Source organism: Dama dama, chromosome 18 (assembly GCF_033118175.1).
Source record: "Dama dama isolate Ldn47 chromosome 18, ASM3311817v1, whole genome shotgun sequence".
Classification (NCBI taxonomy): Eukaryota; Metazoa; Chordata; class Mammalia; order Artiodactyla; family Cervidae; genus Dama; species Dama dama.
This window is the reverse complement of record NC_083698.1, coordinates 46,344,877-46,364,671: the sequence shown is the minus strand read 5'-3', so window position 1 is coordinate 46,364,671 and position 19,795 is coordinate 46,344,877. Positions and strand designations below refer to the sequence as shown.

Here is a 19,795-nt window from a genome sequence, read left to right as displayed (position 1 = left end):
AACAAATACTGACTACCTGATACATGCTGTGAAAACTGTTTGATCCTGATCATAGAACAGTGAACTAGTCATTGTCCCTGCTCTGGGTCTGGGTGGAGAGTTTTCCATTGGGAGGGAGGATGGAAACAGGAGGTATCAAAAACTGGAGAAGCACAGACAATCTCACCTAACCCTGACCTTAGGGATGAGAAATGACTTTCTGAAGGGAAGGCTGGGAATGAAGGGAATGGTTCAGGCAGAGGGAATAGCAAATTAGAAGCTTCCAAGGTGGGAGATGATGGGTGATGAGAAACAAAGAAAACTTGGTATAGCTGGAGTCTAAATTCTGAGAAATGGTAGTAATTAAGCAAGATGTGGGGGAAGGGGCCACTGGGGCCTTGCTAAGGAATTTGGACTTTTTCCTGAGGATACATGGATGCTGTTGAAAGCTTCTAACCAGGTGGGCAACATTCTGACTTGCTTAATTTCAATTTCAGGTTTCAGGCCCCTATCACACCTAGCAGGCAGACTTTCCAAGATACCATCGGAGACTGCTTTGGCGTTGCCATTGTTGGCTTCGCAGTGGCCTTTTCTGTGGCCAGCGTCTACTCCCTCAAGTATGATTATCCCATCGATGGCAATCAGGTAAGTATACAACTGACAATGGGTCTAATTAGGCAACTTGAAATGCTACTTTGCATATATAATATTGAGGTGCTGTGTCTAAAAAAGATTCCTCCTTGCTCTCCTGTCAGGAGTTGATCGCCTTGGGAGTGAGTAACATATTTGGTGGATCGTTCAGAGGATTTGCAGCAAGTACCGCTCTCTCCAGATCGGGGGTCCAGGAGAGTACAGGAGGCAAAACTCAGGTCCTGGGGGGTCTTTGCTAAGAGGCCCATCCTTGCATGAGTCCCTGGGGACTCGGAACCCCGGGGGGAAGTTGAGCTTGCGGTGAGAATGTTCTCCTCTCCACAGATAGCCGGCCTCATCTCTGCTATCATTGTGTTGATCGTCATCGTTGCCATCGGATTTCTCCTGGAGCCTCTACAGAAGGTAGCACTCCCCGTTGGGCTGACATCTCTCTCCTTTGGGTGATGAATCGAGGACCCTGGTTCTTAAACTCAGGAGGCATAAACTAAACTAGGGAAAATGAGTATCTACAAACTCTCAAGTACTCTTCTTAGCCAATATTCTACGGGCCAAAAATATTTCTTTCTCTCCTGGCACTATTTTATAAATGTTAGGAATGCAAATACCCAACAACAGTACTCTTAAAACTCTACACTGCCTTATCAGTTCTACTCTGCTGATCAACTTGACTCTTCAGTCTCTATGTGTTTACCCCAGATATGATTAATGTTTAGATTGGAAGGCACCCTGGCACTGAAGCTTCCATATGGGTTGACTAAAGTGAAGATTTTCTTAAAGGTTGATGCCATTGAGGCCTGTATGGAATTCAGAGAATGGTACTACCAACCACACAATTTGTTCTTAGGGTACGCCCTGCAGCTCCCAGAGTGTGGTTTGACTCCAAGACCAAAATTGTCAGATTGATGGATGCAAGCAAATGGCTCGACTTTGACCTTGCACCTTTACCCTCCTGCTCCTCTGCCTGCTTCTCCAGAACTGTAATTTTTGAGGGTGTAGTTTTATGCTTTGTCCACCACTGCAGTACCCAGGTTACAAAAATAACAGAGGGCCCTAGGAAACACAGGATCTGTAGGAAACCAAATGATGGCCAATATATTGTTCTTTGCGGTGTTAATGTGATTTTGAGGTAGTACAGAGGGCACTGGCTCTAGTCCTGTAGACCTTCTTCCAATCTTGCTCTGCTGCTTATTATCTCTGTGTTTTAGGCAGATTACTTAACCTCTCTGAACCTCAAGTTGCCCATTTGTAAAACAGAGAGGGAAATAGTACCCACTTCACAGAGTTGTTGTGAAAATTAAATGAAATAGGGCATGTGAAGTATTAATATTTAGTCCAGGGTGTGGCACATGATAAACACTTAACCAATGATACCCTTTATTGGGAAGACTATTATTGTTGTTATTCTACTAACATCCAATTATACCTCTGACTACAGAGGACATAGACATAGGACACAGTCCACCAAAGTCTGTTGGTTTTTATCTAGGCCTTTTTCTTTGTTGGTTGGTAGCTGGAACGTGAGTTTTACCCCAGGTTTCTGGTGTCCTGATATGGTTATCCCAAACCTGGCCAAACAGTGCACAGTACTTGTTGTCAAAACTATGCATTCTTACTATGCTAACCTGATTTCCAAAGGAATGGCATAAAAGGAGTCAAAAAGTCACCCCTGAAGAAATATTATGTGTAAGAATGTATATCTCAATAAAAATAAATGCACACAAAACCCCCCTACATAGAGAATTCGGCCCGGTGTACTTCTTCCTCTGTATATCCTTGTTCTCTACTTCACCCACTTCAATTTGGAGAAACTAAAAAAAAAGCAGTTGCCACTTAAAATCCTCTCTCCATGAATAAACGACACCAAGAACCCTGGCCAGGATGTTAATCAAAGGCCCTACTTTGTAAAGGATCCATCTGACAATTACTTCTTAGATCACTGTGTCTATAATGTTTTTGTTTCATCTAAATAACTGGTCTGCTTTTATCATATGAAGGCAAAATAACCTTTCATGATTGCTAAGAATGAATACTCCTTTAGTACTTACTAAGTATCAGCAGAGTTCTAAGGGTTTTTTTTATAGTTAATCCTTAGTATCAGTTACAGTCTGGAGAGCCGGTTCCTGGTAAAATGATCCCCCTTTTCCTGCCTATGGCTTCTCAATGCTCTGTAATCTTTATTTTTTTAAGGAGTTATGTGTATGTATTTCATTGTAAACTGTTACAATTTTTTTTAATTAAAAAAATTTTTAATCGAAGTATAGTTAATTTACAATGCTGTGTTAGTTTCATGTGTATAGCAAAGTGATTCAATTATACATATATCTTCTTTTTCAGATTCTTCTCCCTTATTAGAAGATACTGATATAGTTCCCTGTGCTATACAGTAGGTCCTTGTTATTTGTGCGTGTTTAGTCACTAAGTAGTCACTAAGTAGTTTAAGTCCGGCTCTTTTGAGACCCACATGGACTGTAGCCTGCCAGCCTCCTCTGTCCATCGGATTTCCCAGGCAAGAATACTGGAGTGGGTTGCCATTTCCATCTCCAGGGAATCATCCTGATCCAGGGCTCGAACCCGAGTCTTCTCACTGGCAAGCAGATTCTTTGCCACTGAGCCACCAGGGAAGCCCCTTTGTTATTTACCTAGCTTCAGATTTTGTTTTTCCATGGGATACTGACTAGGTACGAATGAAAAGATAAAAATAACATGTCTCTTTTGCAAGTTGCACTTGACTTGTTTTATACTAAAGTTTCCCAAAGCAGGAGGTTTATTGTGCAGAGTTCTATGAACCCTTCATCCAGCTCCCACAGGTGTGGCGTCTTACACAGCTACACTGCTATATCAAAACCAGTACCTTGACACTGGAAGGACAGGTGCTGAAGCTGAAGCTCCAGTACTTTGGCCACCTGATGCAAACAACTGACTCGCTGGAAAAGACCCTGATGCTGGGAAAGATTGAGGGCAGGAGGAGAAGGGGATGACAGAGGATGAGATGGTTGGATGGCATCACAAACTCAATGGACATGAGTTTGAACAAGTTCCAGAAGTTGGTGATGGACAGGGAAGCCTGGTGTGCTGCAGTCCATGGGGTCGAAAAGAGTTGGACACGACTGAGTGACTGAACTGAAGTGAAGCTTTGAATTCTATTCCAAGACCCCCAAGCTCCCTGAGGGTTTTTCTTTTAAACAAAGAGCAACACCCACTCCCTACTACAGTAAATAGACACACACTAGACTATCTCTGATTAGAAAGAATTGCTTTCAGTCACAGGTCTTCAGATCTGCCTTTCTCTGTCTCCAGGTACAGAGGAGTAAGTGCTATCAGATGGGCAAGTCCCTGTCACTGCGGTGGAGCCAAAATCATACCTCGGGATAGGTCAGAGATCCAGGGCCGCTGTGCTGTGCATGGCACTGCACGCCGGAAAAGGGTGTGCTTTGATAGGCTTTGAGGCCCTCCAAAGGATTCACTTATCTACAGCCTTCACCTTTGCTTCTATATGGTGATTGGATTATCTCAAAGTACATCTGCTCTTCTGTTTCCTCAGTCTGTCCTGGCAGCTTTAGCACTTGGAAACTTGAAAGGAATGCTGATGCAGTTTGCGGAAATACGAAGATTGTGGCGAAAGGATAAGTATGATTGTGTGAGTAGAGGTGATATTATCTGAGAGAGGAACTGGAATTGCATTTTCATGCTGGTGTAAAATGTACATTTATATTGTAAACAAAGGGAAATTTTGTTTCTATCTACCTGTTCAAATAACCTGAGTTTGTTTCATTTGCTATCTTGAAACTGCACACTCTAATGATTATTCTCTGGGATTTTAATGTAAAAGGATGAGTTAGTTACAAGTAGGAAATAGTCCATGAAGCACAAAGAAAGAACTTCTTAGATCTCTTCTAAAAATTCTTGTAGTCATCTCTAATGCCACAGAAACTCTCTGAATCTTAGGGTATTCATTGCTTCTGTTCTTCATTACCTTATATGGCAGTGTCCAAAGAATCTATGAAGAACTCAAATTCTGAACATTCCTTTTGGAAACACTCTGTAAAGGCTCCCCTCACTCTCAACAAACCTTGCTCTGAGAAGCTGTGTCCCTAATTATATCAGGGTCAAAGTCTGTGGTGTAAAAAGGCTTGTTAACATAGCCTATGGTTCTTAACAAGCATAAAGTAATAAGCCAGGTTTAGTTTTGCTGCTGCAAGATCAGTGTTAGGGACTTTTACACTTCTTGGGCATGCTAGGAGTCTGGTAGATGAAAGTGTTAGTCGCTCAGTCATGTCTAACTTTTTGTGACCTTATGGACTATAGCCCACCCACTAGGCTCCTCTGTCCCTGGAATTCTTCAGGCAAGAATACTGAAGTGGGTAGCCATTCTCTTCTCCAGGGCATTTTCCTGACTCAGGAATTGAACCCTGGTCTCCTGCATTGCAGGCAGATTCTTTACTAGCTGGGCCCCCCAGGGAAGCCCCCAGCAGAGATGGTAGCCTTAATTAAATCAGCAGACCAAAAGTAAGATATTAGTCCAGAGTCTACTGATTGATAACAAACAGCAACTGATTCTGGAATTTTAGCTGGGACAGATTCAGTCATTTCCTTAACTGATTCAGGGATGGGATTAGAAAATGGATACACTCTCTTGGGATTTTTTAAAAGATTTGCTTGTGCTTCTGCAGCTTCTGAACCTGAGCCAGCAGAATGACCAGAAGGCAGATCCCTTCTACTGTGTACTCCTGACCTCTGCTTTGGGCCCTAGAAGTTCATGCTTTCTTATAGCTCTGAACCTAGGACACTGTATTTGAATCAGAGTAGTAAATGGTAGTGTATGTGTTGCTTTTTTTTGACAGCTAATCTGGGTCATGACCTTCATCTTTGCCGTTGTCCTGGGGCTCGGTTTAGGCCTGGCAGCTAGCGTGGCATTTCAGCTCCTGACTATCGTCTTCAGGACTCAGTTGTAAGTGCTCATTGTGGTCTGCATCCTTGAAGGCTTTGACTTGCCTGGGTCAGAGGAGAAAAATACCTGTCACTGGTTAGGGGAAAGCAGTTTAGTTGATAGGTATGCAAATCTATCAAAACTGGCCAGACGGGGACTTCCCTGGTGGTCCAGCAGTTGACTCTGCACTTCCAATGCAGGGAGTGTGGGTTTGATTCTTGGTTGGGGAACTAAGATCCCACAAGCCTTACAATGCAAACCCCACCCCTCTAAAAGAAAAGAAAAGAAGATTGGCCAGTCTATTCTGCCTCACTCCAAGGCCTGAAGGCAAAAGATGGCCCAACCTTACATTAGCTGAATCCCACCAGTTGTTGGTCTGCTTCCTTCTTTGACAACAATTCAAAGAAATCATAAATCTCTGAGTCTGTTTACCCAGCTGTAAACTGGAAGTAATTCTGAGCAAGTTTACTGTCTTTGCCTCAGACTTGTTAAACACAGGGCAAGTGTTCCTGAGAAGATTCTGAGATTCTCTGTGTCTGAGGGAGTGTTGTTCCTCTGGGCAGGTTGTTAGATTGGACTCCCACCTGGAAACCATGGAGCTGGATTAGAGAACTTTTGAAAGGCCCCTTTCAACCTAAAATGCCACAAAAGTCACTTAGAAGTCTTGATTTTTTTTAACAGAATTCAAACAGATTTCCCATCCAAACACCTTCTGGATTCTTACATCTGTTATATAATATCACCACCGTGTGGTCACTCAGGCTTTGATGGATTATATGACGTGACAGAAAGAGGTTTCTTGGGATCTAAGGTGTTCTAGAAGAGAAGGTGTTATCATACTTAAGTTTGATGGACTGATGGAATACATTTACATTGAGATGTTCCCACACTCTTCTATTCACTTATATTTTCATTCATTTCTTTGGGACTCATCAAACCTAAGAGACAAATTGAGTGGTTGTAGGCAAGTCATAATACTTCTCCATGTCCTCATCTATACAACAAGGTGATTGTATCTGCCTTATTTCACCCAATAACTGTAATATTCAGAATCAAAATGGCAAAGGCATATGGAAGTGCTTTGTAAACTGGATGTGGGAGATGGCAGAGGAGGCACAGTTTCGGAGCTGTGGGAGGGTCAGTCAAACAAGGTGTTTGCCCTCCAGGGCATGATGGCATGAGAATTCTCCAATCTAAATTTTGGATAAGTGAGCCTGTTTTGGGATGCTAGGAAAACACCAGCGTTAGCCTTATAGGCCTAATAAATATGCATGAATGATTCACTTGATGTTGATTTTCCCTACAGTCCCAAATGCAGCACACTGGCCAATGTTGGAAGGAGCAACATCTATAAGAATAGAAAAGATTATTCTGAAGTAAGGTTCATTTTTTTACTCTTATTTGCTAAGTAATATTAACATAAATCTAATGGGCACCATCTAATATGATTTATCTGTCTTACAGATATATGAACCAGAAGGCGTGAAGATTTTCAGATGTCCATCTCCTATCTACTTTGCAAACATTAGTTTCTTTAAGCAGAAACTTATCGATGCTGTAAGGTTTGGGGTTATTAATTTTTTTTAACTTCACTGAATAATTAGGAATGAAATGCTTGTTCTATAACAAGGAGGAGGGTCAGTGATTTCACATATACTGCAGATGGGTAGTGTTCATATTTTTGTATCCTTTGTCCCAGGTGGAACAAGCAGGTGGAACTATCTTATAAGGGGTCCATTAACATGTTAGGAAATGAGACTTTTTATATAAGGTCCAATATACAGACTCTTTTTATTATATATTGCTGTAAAGTAAAAAGATTTACCATAAGATAGATGGTCTCCTATAGATTTTCCTTGGGAATCAACTTCAGAAACAATAGGAGTCTTTAATATTTGACTGCATCATTGAAGAGATTCAGGAAAGCAAGTGAATACTTATAAGAGAAATTAATAAATAAAATATAAATGAATATTTAACACTAAATAACAACTAGTGTCCCTGGTGGACTGGAAAGAAGCTGACAAAAAAGCAGACTTTAAGGTTAAGAAACAAAAGCTCAGCACTCTTTCACGTTCCTTCTGGTCCACTCTATCCCTCACATAGAGCTTGCCTTAAGCCCTATTTTTAGTCATCGGTTATGCATCAAGTATCTTTCCACCCAACTCTTTTTTTTTACAAAAATGGGATCAGATTGTCTATCTGGCTTTAGATACTGTTCTTTTCACTTAATCTAGTATCTTTTCATCTCACTACATTTTTTGGTCAAGGGTTTTTTATTATATAATTTGATCCTCCTTATTACTCTGGGCTTCCCAGGTGGTGGTAGTGGTAAAGAACTCTCCTGCCAATGCAAGAGAATAAGAGACATGGGTTCCCTGGTCAGGAAGATCCTCTGGAGGAGGAAATGGCACCCCACTCCAGTATTCTTGCCTGGAAAATCCCATGGACAGAGGAGTCTGGCAGGCTACAGTCCATGGAGTCGCAAAGTCAGACAAGACTGAAGTGACTTAGCACGTACACACATACTTATTACTCTGGAGCTAAATATTACTGCAGTAAGAACACATCTGTTTTGGAAAGGAGAAAATGAAGGTTACCCTCAGATCTAATACTAAAATTATAAAAGTTCATATAATAGATATTATAAAGTATAATTGTATAAATTCTAATAGAATAAAAAAATATCTAGAAGCAGGATACTAATTAGATTCCACTCATATTTAACAAATGGAAAAAAAATAAAGTGATTTTCCCTAAGGGTAGTGTGGAATAAAAACAAAAACTTCAAATACAGTTTAGATCCATTAGTGGATACTCTAGGGATAAAACCTGGATGGTACAGAGGTTTTTGAATGTTAGTTAACTGCATACAGAGTAGCAGACCATAGATAGGTCTGGTACAATGCCCTCAATGATGATGTTAAATTTTAAATTTCAATGCAAATTTAAATTTTAATGTAAATATCTTTCATATATGTTCCAGTCCCTCAACCCATCCCATTTAATTATGCTATAATTATCCCATTTAATTAAGCAGAATTATGCTATAGCTAGAATTAAGTTATATAAGTAGAATTATGCTATGCAAGTAGCAGAATATTCAGCATTCTTGTAACACAGCAATGGGTTTTTCAGATTGGCTTTCGTCCACTTCGAATTCTTCGCAAGCGGAACAAGGCTTTGAAGAAAATCCGAAAACTGCAGAAGAAAGGCCTGCTACAAGTGACACCAGTAAGCTTCTTTCCCACATTTCTACGTATTACAGCTAAAAGCTGAGTAAAATGTAGTTCAAGTGGTTGGTTCCATTCCTTTTAATGAAGTGGCAGATAAACAAGGTACTTCGTGTGTCGATTAGTGTCACGTTTTTAGGGGTCTCTTTAAAATTGTATTCTTCAGGGAAAATTTTTATTCTCCAAATAAAAGAATTTATAATCCCATCACTTGAGCCAACTTTGACTCTATGCTTCAGAAATTCACTGGTTAACCTCGACATTCAGTGCTTTTCTTGGTCAGAGTTTTTATGCATGTTAGTATCCTCTCTTGCAGAAAGGATTTATATGTACTGTTGATGGCTTTAAAGATTCTGATGAAGAGCTGGACAATGATAAGATAGAAGAGCTGGATCAGCCCATCAATACCACAGACCTGCCTTTCCAAATAGACTGGAATGCTAATCTTCCTCTCAACATTGCGGTCCCTAAAATCAACCTCCACAGCCTCATTCTTGACTTTTCAGCAGTGTCATTTCTTGATGTTTCTTCAATGAGGGGTCTCAAAACGGTAATTTCTTTTTTCTGAATGAAAGCAATGAATCAGTGACTAAAGGTTAAAAAAAAAAAAGTTGTATTTGTGGACGGATGAGCCTTTAGATAACACATGCATGCTTAAGCAGAAGTAAAATTTAATCTTAGAATATTTCATGGAGGGAGTGCAGGTGGGGTGTGTTTGGCCAACACTTTAATAGTGCATTTCCCATGAGACTGCATAGAATTTCTAATATATGCTTATAGACAATACTGCTCACATATTATATCACATATAATATCTGCTCATACTATTAAATTCCAGTTTTACTGTGCTTCAAATCCTTGTGGGTGTTCTATCTAAACTGTCCTGAAATAGAGATCTTGCAAGAAAGTAGAATAGTGGTCCTTTTATTTTTATCCTCATCTGCCATAAGCCAATGAACTTTAACTTGGCTATATAAAAATTTGTCTTTTTTTTTTTAAGTTAGGTATATGAAAGAATATATGTCACATATGCTTTTAAAAAACAGAACTATAACAATCTGGTTGCAGGCTGTTTTCTTACCACAGGTTTGTCAACGTTTCTAAAAGAGTTTCTAACAGACATGCAGAAATAGATATAAAGAAAATTTAAGAATGCCACATCCCCCTCTTTTGCTTTTTTTTAAAACAGAAACCTGCCTACATAAAAACTGAGCTAAGATCTATTAAGTATAGGTGAACTGGATATAAAATTAGAAAACAGGATTAATTTCTCCTTCAAACTTAAACTTTTAAAAAAATCTTACTATCACATGACTTTTGAGACTGTTTTCTTTGCTTTTGTCTATTTATTTTTGTTTTGGAGGAGAAAATACACATAACATTTCTTTTTTGATCTTGGCATATAGCGCAAAGGACAGGGACTCTGCCTTAGGTTTCCTGAAGGTCCTAATTCTTACTTCAGCCCAGTAGAGCCTCCAAAAGTTTATACTGATGATAACAGTGATATTAATGATCACGACTGATCTTAATGTAAACGGGACAAGCTCCTCTCCTTAGCTTTCACAACCTGACTCGTATCACTGCTGGCATTTGTTCTGAGCCTACAGACCAGGAAAATGGATAAAGATTCTTTGGTGCTAGACACATTCAGGCACTGTGGACAGAAATAATGAACAACATATGGGTTATGGGTTTTTTTTTAACTTTTATATAGATAGAAAGCTCTAGTAAAGATCATTCCATAGAAGAAACTGTTTAAAAATTACATCAGAGTTCCTCTTGTAAGTCAGAGCAGACATTTTTTCATTATACTTCCTTCAAGAATGATTGTCTTTAACTTTTTACTGAAAAGGAGAGTTCTTTCCTTTAGATTTCTGTCATAGAGCCTTGTTATTAATTTTAGTATCTCTATAGTATCATCTCTTTTCAAAATGTAAAGGGCTCTGAAAGCAACATATTACCATAAGACACAATTACGATAGTTTTCTTTACGTTTCTGACAAGTGAAACTGTTCCGTAAGGAAGATCTGCTTTCTTTTTAACAGATTCTGCAAGAATTTATCAGGATCCAGGTGGATGTGTATATTGTTGGAACTGACGGTAAGTTGTTTTATTTTTATTTTCTGACAATCCCTTTACTGCTAGCTCTCAATCTAGACAGCTTCTCCAAAGGACAGGCATTTTTTTTATCATCACCAAGGTCTAATTTGTAGATTTCCAACAGGAATCTCCAGGGAAACAGCATCTTTATATTTGAGTTGTGTTGACACATAATTAACTTTACAATTTGAATCCTAGTTTAACAGGCAGCAAAGGAGTGAATATGTAACCACAGTTTACTCTAAACTTCCTAAAAAAGTAGGTTTGCTTTACTCTCTTCCTTGCCTCCATTGAATTAGCAGCCCATAATTACCTGGTTTCCGCTTCACTTCACTGATGAGGCTGCCCTTGCCAAGGTCATCAATGATATCCCCGTTGTCAAATATCAACCACGCCCATCCCAGCCTTATTCTCTGCGCTTTAACAGTGGGCTCTTTCTTTGGCCTCTGTCTCCCTGACTTTGGAAAGACCTTTCTTCTGAGTCCCTACCCACCACTCTCAGAGCTCTGTAGTATCTCACACTGGTTCCTATCCACACTGCTATCTATATGTTAATGAGCCCACAAACTGTTATCTCCAGCTCAGACCTTTTTTCTGAGCAGCAGACCCATGTATTCAACCATCTGGATGTCCTCCAATTACCTAAGATACACATATTCAAAACTAAATATATACATCCCCCCAACTACTACTTCTCCTTTTCTATCTTGGTCACTACATCACCACATACCCACCCAGGTGCCCAAAGTACAAACTTTGGAGCCATCTTTAATCTCTCCTCCCCATTCCTCTATATTCGGGGAGTCACCATTAATATTTCATATTGAATCAGTCTCTTCCTCTCCATTTCTACAGCCTTAATCCAGCTCCTTATCATTTCTCATCTAAGTCCTCTGAAAGAACTAATCAGTGTCCTTGTCCATCCCTAGAATGTTCTCCCATCCCATTTTCTGACTCATCCCATTAATCTTTCTCATGAAGCTTATAGTCCAGTGGGAAAGCCTGAGTAAACAAAGATATTTCAGGTAATGATAAATGCTGTGAAGAAAAAAAATCAGGGTTGAGACATAGAGCAACAGGGGTAATGCTGTTTTACAAGGATGTCAAGGATGTCCAGAAACTCAACATTTGAGCAGAGACTGGAATGAAGTGAAGGAATCAGTCATGACAGTGTCTTGGGAGAAAACATTTTAGGGAGGGGAAGACAAGTGAAATTGAGGGAGGTGTGAAATTGGCATTAATTTTTTCTCTGTGCTGGCTCCTGTCCATAAAATCTACAGATATACTCTAGTTTCAAGGGTTCCTTATAAGTAAAAATATCCTCTTTCTCAGTAATCCTTTAATCTTAAATAATTTTACTCCTCCATCATCCCAAGTCTCTTGAAAGCATCTCATCCTGCTGCCTCTGCTGCCTGGCATCCCTCTGCTGCTGCTGCTAAGTCGCTTCAGTCGTGTCCGACTCTGTGCGACCCCATAGATGGCAGCCCACCAGGCTCTCCTGTCCCTGGGATTCTCCAGGCAAGAACACTGGAGTGGGTTGCCATTTCCTTCTCCAGGCATCCTTCTAGGTCCTTAACTAAGATCATCACCCTTGCTCACTGAGTGCCACCTGTATCCTGACAACCACAATGCCCTCATCTCCCTCCACTGCAGCTACTGCTGGGTCTTGTCCATGTTGAAAGTTTCCCTGTGAACAGACTTCCCCACCTCCACGCTTTCATACCTCTTCTTCCTCCTCTTTCTCCAAATCCTAGGCATTCTTTTAAATGGTATCTGCTTCATTAACTTTCCCAGAATCCTGCCAAGAGGAAACAATCTTTACCCTTCTCTCTCTGAATTTCCATAGCACATGATCTGTACCCCTCTTATTCATTCGACAACAATGTGAGGACCTACTATATGCTAGGCATTATTTTAAGAACCAAGAAAACATTAATTTAAAAAATTATATTGCTTCCTGCCTCTAAGATTCTACAACACTTTTCATTAAGATAGTATATATGTGCTCTGTCTTCCTTTCTTTTTTTTTTCCCTGTCTTCCTCAAGGGCAAGATTCATGTCTAATTTATCTTTTGATCCTACCCAGCCAGAGCTTTGCATATAACAGACATGAGGCAATATCTGATTGACTGATCTGAGCCAACGATGATGGTTAGTTCTTCCAAGAATAGTAATTCCTCAAAGATTACTGGAGAGGTAATGGAGGGAGCCAAGGAAGATGTTTTCTGATGGTACCCAGAAGCTTTGGTAAAATGGACTACAGTAAGCTAATTGGTAAATCCAGAGCCATGACATTGGTCCATGACTATATGTTCTATTTTGGCAGAATCTCCATTTTTAGTGATAAGCCACCTTTGAAGCTCCAGTTATTAACAAGAGAAATTAACCCACAAGGCTCCTGCCTAAAACTGTTTCTCATTTGGTCCTTTTTGTTTACATGAAGGTATTCTACATGTAATTTTATTAGAAAGATGCCCTTCAGTTCCAGAAGACATTATACTAATGGTGCACTAATATTGTACTGCTGCAACTCCCAAACACTTTACCGAACATCAGTGAAATGCACGTTTGCAAATAGAAGTTCAAGTCCCCAACCTCAAGGAGAAACCCATGGTCAAACACTTAACTTCTTTCTGTTACTCTTTCTTTCCTCTCTTCAGATGACTTCATTGAGAAGCTTACACGGTGTGAATTTTTTGATGATGAAGTCAAGGACTCAATATTTTTCTTAACAATCCATGATGCTGTTTTGCATATTTTGATGAAGAAAGATTACAGTACTTCAAAGTTTAACCCCAGTCAGGTATCAACTTTTTGGCAACTTTGTATAAATAACCACCTGTACTCCTTAAATTTCTCTTTATTTTTCAACATTAAAAAGCATATTCCTAATTCTTAATTCCATCCTGGTTTTCTCAGGAAGTAGAAGCAAAATTTGATGATTTCACCATCAATACAGATGGAGGATTACGTAATCGGGAATGTCAGGTAAGAATCTTCAGCAGGTTTATGTATACACAGACAGTATGACGACAAACTTTCAAAAATGCTGAGGCCTCTTCCAGCACGCTACAGGAAGTCCAGCACCTGTTTGAGCCTCTGTGCCTCATTCCTAGAAAACGGAAGCAATCCCAATCTAGTAGGGACATTAGGGGAAAATAAACTCAGAACAATACAAAAACAGACGGAAAACAGTGATACTAGACCTCTTAGTGTAATACTGAGCATATAGAGAGAGGATATTTTATGTTTTCAAAGTATTTACAACCAAGATCTTATTCTGGTCTCGTCATAATCCATGAGGCAGAGAAGAAAATAACTATTTCTACCTACAGATGAATTCGTGATGGAGCTGAGAAGCTAAGTACACCTCCTGACCCCCTAGAGGCATGGGAAGCCCCTAGCCAGTATCTAGCTCACTGCTGAATGTTAGTTCCTTCACTTCCTTACTAGAAAGAGTTGCTGAATCATTTAACTGTATAGTGCCATTTCATTCTAGAACATTCATTTCTAGAATATGCAGTCCTTTAAAGGTCTGTCCCTAGTTTAAGAAAAGCAGAACTACAAATCAAAATGAGTAGCCCCTATAAAGCAAGTATATGGTAGGTGCATTGCATTCATGATCTCAATCTTTATAACAACATGCAAAGAAGATATTTTCATTTCACAAATGAGGAAATTAGAAGGGCTCAGAGAGTTAAACTAATTTTCTTAGGGTCATGCAACAAATTGACAGCAACAGGATTTGAAGCAAGATCTGTCTGATGTCAAGATCTGTGCTCTACAGACTATATTATACTGGCTCTATCCTTCGGTGAAAAACTATCGGAAGTGAGGGTCCCAAGGAAGAATCCAATGCTTTTCTTCTTCTCTCATATGAAGAAAGGTCTAAGAAGAGTATCAAAAAGGAATTTAAATTAGAGGCAATGTATAGCATAAGATAACCCTGCATGATTATTAAGAGTTCAAATAGAAAAACCTTAGATAAAAAAGCCATTCCAGAAATTTAGATAGATCTGAGGGGTGAGGGGAACCATGATTCTGCTTCCCAGGCCTGTTTTCCAGGGAAATGCATACCTAGCACCTTGTCTGAGGACTCTATAATAAAGACAGCCTTACCAGAAACCCTCTGCCCAGCAGGTGGACTCAGAATTGTCACCAAGTTTTAAGGAATAAAGTAAAGGAACAGAATATCAATCCAATGTCTGATCAAAGCTTTAGAACCAACTGTAAGACAGAATGTAGTCAATACCATCCTGTGTCTGTTTCCCTATATTAAAACAAAAACAAGCATTTAACACAAGCCCCTTGCATTACTTAGAGGAAGATAAATCGACAGTTGTGGTTAGGCCACCAGTGGTGATTCATGTAAAAGCTGAGTGTCCCTGGCCAGCACACATAAGCCCTTGGAGTTTGTGTGGCCCCTGAAACAAATGTGAAGAAATAATTATTACAACAAATTAGGCCTTTGAAAAATACACTTCTACAACAACATAGTATCACATGGGTCTACATTAACCAAATATCCCTGGAAGATATTTGATCATTAAAATTGAAGACAAATTTGTTGGTGAATCTGGTAAATTCTAGCCCCCCAATTTTAATCAGATTGATCATGTTTACTCCTTTTAAATACAAGATATGATTATTAAATGGTAGAGAACTTAACAAGCCTTTTAAAACAAGAACTTTCTCTCTTCTTCCAGGTATCAATTGAAACAAAATTCTAAACAAAATATAATTCAGAGAGATCCTCATCTGTCACATAAAGAAGAACTTTATACCCAGAAAGTTATTGATAAGTTCATACATTGTATGAAGAATATTTCTGACAGAAATTATGTTTCAAACTTTGGAACGAGATTGTTCTAGCATGGTATATTTTTCACATATCTAGTAACCAATTATGTAAATACTTTTAATTTTCTACCTTGTAGATTTATCAAAATTATTTTGTTTGTAAGTATTTTTATAGCACTGACAGATTTCCATCCAAGTCACTACTTTTGTGCATATTTTGCAGTGCACTTGTACCATTGCTTTCAATCTTGTAATTTATATAGTTCACACTAATATATATTCATTTAAAAAAATCAATTGTATAATAGGTGTGTCTTGCTTTATTAAGTTTCTTACTAGCCTTCTGATACATGCTTGCTGAGTCCTCTTTACAGTGATCTGACTGGAAACCTGCTACATGAGAATCCTTCTAACCTTTCTGCAATGAGACTTGTATTTTATAAATCTGTTATTTATGTAACAGAAATTAAACATCATCACCAACAGTAAAAGATTCAGTGGCCTCTGTTCAACATAAAGCCACTCTGTTAATGGGAAAAGTTGTCCCAATTGTTTTAGATCTAACTTCTAATGTTTATTGTCAAAGTACTCTTTCATCCTTTATTAATAGTCTTACTGAGAGGGCTTATCTACTTGACTTAAAACCAATTACAGGAAGATAAAACAAAGGCTTATTTACATATCTTCTCTGAATTAAAAACTAGAATCTCAACACTGTTTATAGCAACGTATCTTAAGCTTTTTGAGTCATGGATATCTTATAGAGTCTCATGTACCCTATGAACTTTGGGGAAAAAATATACATACACATACACATTTCTGTATGATGCTCTATGAATCTCAGGTTAAGAGCTCTTCCTTTAGAGAGGGCAGGGAGTAGAAATTGAAAACATGAGCCTATTTAATTGATCATTTGCCTTGGAAGTAGGACAAATGCCTTACATAGAATTGACATAATGTCTGCATCTTCCCAAGCAAAGGTGCCCTCTATGCTCTTCTTGCCAACCAAAATATCATAGAGAAGGAACAAGCATTCCAATTACTGCACCCCCATCACAACCCATTCAACCATAACATCTTGAGGTCCACTTACCTCATCCTTAAATGTTTTATTTTCTCCAAGGCCTCTAAGGTGAATATGCTTTGAGTAAGGGGTATGCAAGGAGCCAGGCCTTGACTTGCCTGCCTCAGAGCAAATACTGGAAATTGACTAGGATAAAAACTCTGATCTTTGGTTTAGGAAGAGGCCAAGAGATTGGTCCTGGGAGATAAAAATAAAACTCACACACACACACACACACACACACACACACACAAAACTTACACAAATCAGAGCAAGACTGAAGGGGAGAGGACATCCAATGATCAACTGGGAGACAGAACCACTTGTCAAGAAGCAGCTGTATTACTGAAATTAACAAAGGTTGGAGCTCATACATGCCGAACAGGTTTATCTTCAAAATCATTTTCTAATACTAACTTGTGCATGTGATACATATTCTTGTTTAAACACAGTAATTTCTCACTGAGAAACGTAATGTCTTAAATGTAAGCTTGACCACCCACTGCATAAACAAGAACAGAGAAGAGGAATATTTCATATTTACCTGCCATCTTCACCTGGACATCTACATGCCAAAACTGATCATCTTCTCCCCCTCATCACCTCTACTAGCATCTTTCCACCCCAGTTAATGCCAACTCCACAGTTTTCCAGCTGGTCAAGCCGAAAAATCTGTCAGGAAACTCAACTGACTCTACCTTATATCTAGAATCAACTCATTTAATTCTTAAAAAAGTCCCCATAAGGTAGGTTCTATGTTTATCCTCATTTTTCAGAAAAGCAAAATAAATCAAAGCTTAAAGATTAAGTAATTAGTCTAAATTGCACATACTTGCTAGTTCTATAGGTAGTAGAACCAGAATTCAGTCCAGACAGTCTTGACTCCAGAGCTCAGGCTCTTAATCTTTAGGAAATATCTCTCCAGAGAAACAAAAACTTATCTAAAATCTGATCTAGCACAAGGCAGGACTAAACTCAGGAACAAAATAGATGCATTCTACAGATATGTTCCAAAGTCACTTATTTAGCATTGCACAATTAAATATACCCAGAAAAGCAATTAGAAAACATTAATTCCAGAATCAAATAAATTATCTTGTTATGGTTGTATATATGTGATATTACATTTTTGTAATACATTTTAAAATTTTTTTTTCCACCTGGCCACTGTATTTTGAAAAAGAACATAAAATTTTTTGAGGAAAACTTAGGGGCTACTAAATTTAGGGGTTAGAATATAAGCTCCTAATTGGCAGGGATCATATCTATTTTGTTCATCATTATATACCCATGTCCATCATATAGGTGTTTAATTTACATGTAGAAATTGAACCTGATCATTACATTCCTTTGCTCAGAACTTCACAATGGCTTGCTATGTCAGAGCAATAACGTCCAAGTCTTTACAACGGCCTAGGAAGCCTGGGATGTTTCCATTCCGCTGTCATTACCTCTGACCTCTTCTTACTACTCACTCATTTCAATCCAATCTCCTTGCTATTCCTCAGATAATGCCAGGCTTCTTTAAAGCCTTCATAGATTCGGTCCTCTGCTTGGAAAGTTCTTCCACACATAATATATGTGGTTAACTCTTACCTACTTCAAATCTTTGCTCAAATGTCAACTTTTCAATGAATTCTATCCAGACTGCTCAATTTAAAATTGCAAACCTATCAACACCACATTATTCTTACTTTCACTTTATTATTTTCCTGACAAGTGTGATTTTATCACACTTCTAGCATGTTATATAATTTAATGAAATTTATTGGTCATCTGTCTCTAAAGACTTGTGCATCCCAAATGATTAGAATGGTGTCTGATCAAATATCATACATATCATGTATCACTTATATGCAAAACCTAAAAATAGAAAAAATGAATTTATAAATCAGAAAGAGAACAAATTTACAGTTACCAGTGAGGAAGGGCAGTGAAAGCTGCTCAGTCGTGTCCTATACAGTCCATGGAATTCTCCAGGCCAGAATACCGAGAGTGGGTAGCCATTCCCTCCTCCAGGGGATCTTCCCAATCCAGGGATTGAACCTGGGTCTCCCGCATTGCAGGCGGATACTTTACCAGCTGAGCCACCAGGGAAGCCCGGGAAAGGTAGGGGTACGTACAGACTGGGAGCTTAGATCAACATGTACACACTGCTATACTTAAAACATAACTAACGAGGACCTACTGTATAGCACAGGAGCTCTGCTCAACATTCTGTAATAACCTAAATGGGAAAAGAATTTGAAAATGGATATATGTATATATGTAACTGAATCACTTAACTGAATCACTTTGCTGTATACTCAAAACTAACGTAACACTATTAATCAACAATACTCCAATATAAAATTTTTAAAATTTGAAATGGCATCTAGTATAAAAATGAATGAATATATTTCACATGGTGGATGTTCAGTACATATCTGAGTATAGCCCACGAAATACTACATTTACCATGGATTATTAAGGTGCTTAACCAGAGCATGAAGCCTATTATTTAGTTGTCAGCTCTGCAACTAACATGATTTGTACACCAAAGTTTTAACAGTGGTTATCTCTGGAAGGGAAAATTATGGTAGTGGTCAAGGGGATCTTTATTTGTAATATGACATATTTCTCCCCAAAGCTTACTGCTTGTATAACTGAAATGAATATAAATTTTAAAACAAACAAAAAAATTAAGATTTTGAAAGCAACACATAGGAAGAAAAGTAAAAGGGAGTAAGATTTTCCAATCTGAAGACAGAGGACAATTTCAAAGACAGATTAATAGGAAAAAGTGAAAGTGTTAAGTCACTCAGTCGTGTCTAACTCTTTGTGACTTCACGGACTGTAGCCCACCAGGTTCCTCTGTCCATGGGATTCGCCAGGCAAGAATACTGGAGTGGGTTGCCATTTCCTTGTCCAAGGAATCTTCCCAACCCAGGGATTGAACCTGGGTCTCCCGCTTTGTAGGCAGACTCTTTACTGACTGAGCCACCAAGGAAGACTAGATTAATAAGAAATGGACTTAAATACAGTATTAAAGTTGGTGCTTAC

At 38.8% G+C, this 19,795-nt stretch overlaps 1 protein-coding gene and 1 non-coding gene across 4 annotated transcripts in view; one reads left to right on the top strand and one right to left on the bottom strand.

Moving 5' to 3' along the window:
* The window catches only part of SLC26A3 (solute carrier family 26 member 3), a 34,160-nt gene extending 17,758 nt beyond the window's left edge, over positions 1-16,402 (top strand). The window contains exons 9-21 of one of the 3 annotated variants that reach the window (XM_061165256.1): positions 477-624; positions 735-848; positions 955-1,032; positions 4,172-4,267; positions 5,472-5,578; positions 6,864-6,933; positions 7,022-7,114; positions 8,696-8,791; positions 9,107-9,340; positions 10,836-10,890; positions 13,551-13,693; positions 13,810-13,878; positions 15,597-16,402. In XM_061165256.1, the coding sequence (XP_061021239.1) occupies positions 477-624; positions 735-848; positions 955-1,032; positions 4,172-4,267; positions 5,472-5,578; positions 6,864-6,933; positions 7,022-7,114; positions 8,696-8,791; positions 9,107-9,340; positions 10,836-10,890; positions 13,551-13,693; positions 13,810-13,878; positions 15,597-15,620 (1,327 nt within the window). In that variant the 3' untranslated portion in view covers positions 15,621-16,402. Of the gene's footprint in view, positions 1-476; positions 625-734; positions 849-954; positions 1,033-4,171; positions 4,268-5,471; positions 5,579-6,863; positions 6,934-7,021; positions 7,115-8,695; positions 8,792-9,091; positions 9,341-10,835; positions 10,891-13,550; positions 13,694-13,809; positions 13,879-15,596 lie in introns of those variants that run through there. The other 2 variants (XM_061165255.1, XM_061165257.1) reach the window with 2 other exon arrangements.
* Positions 16,403-18,778: 2,376 nt separating this feature from the next.
* On the bottom strand, positions 18,779-18,850 carry TRNAC-GCA (transfer RNA cysteine (anticodon GCA)). Its single transcript has one exon. It is a non-coding gene; the product is annotated as a tRNA-Cys (tRNA).
* Between the last annotated feature and the right edge of the window lie 945 nt (positions 18,851-19,795).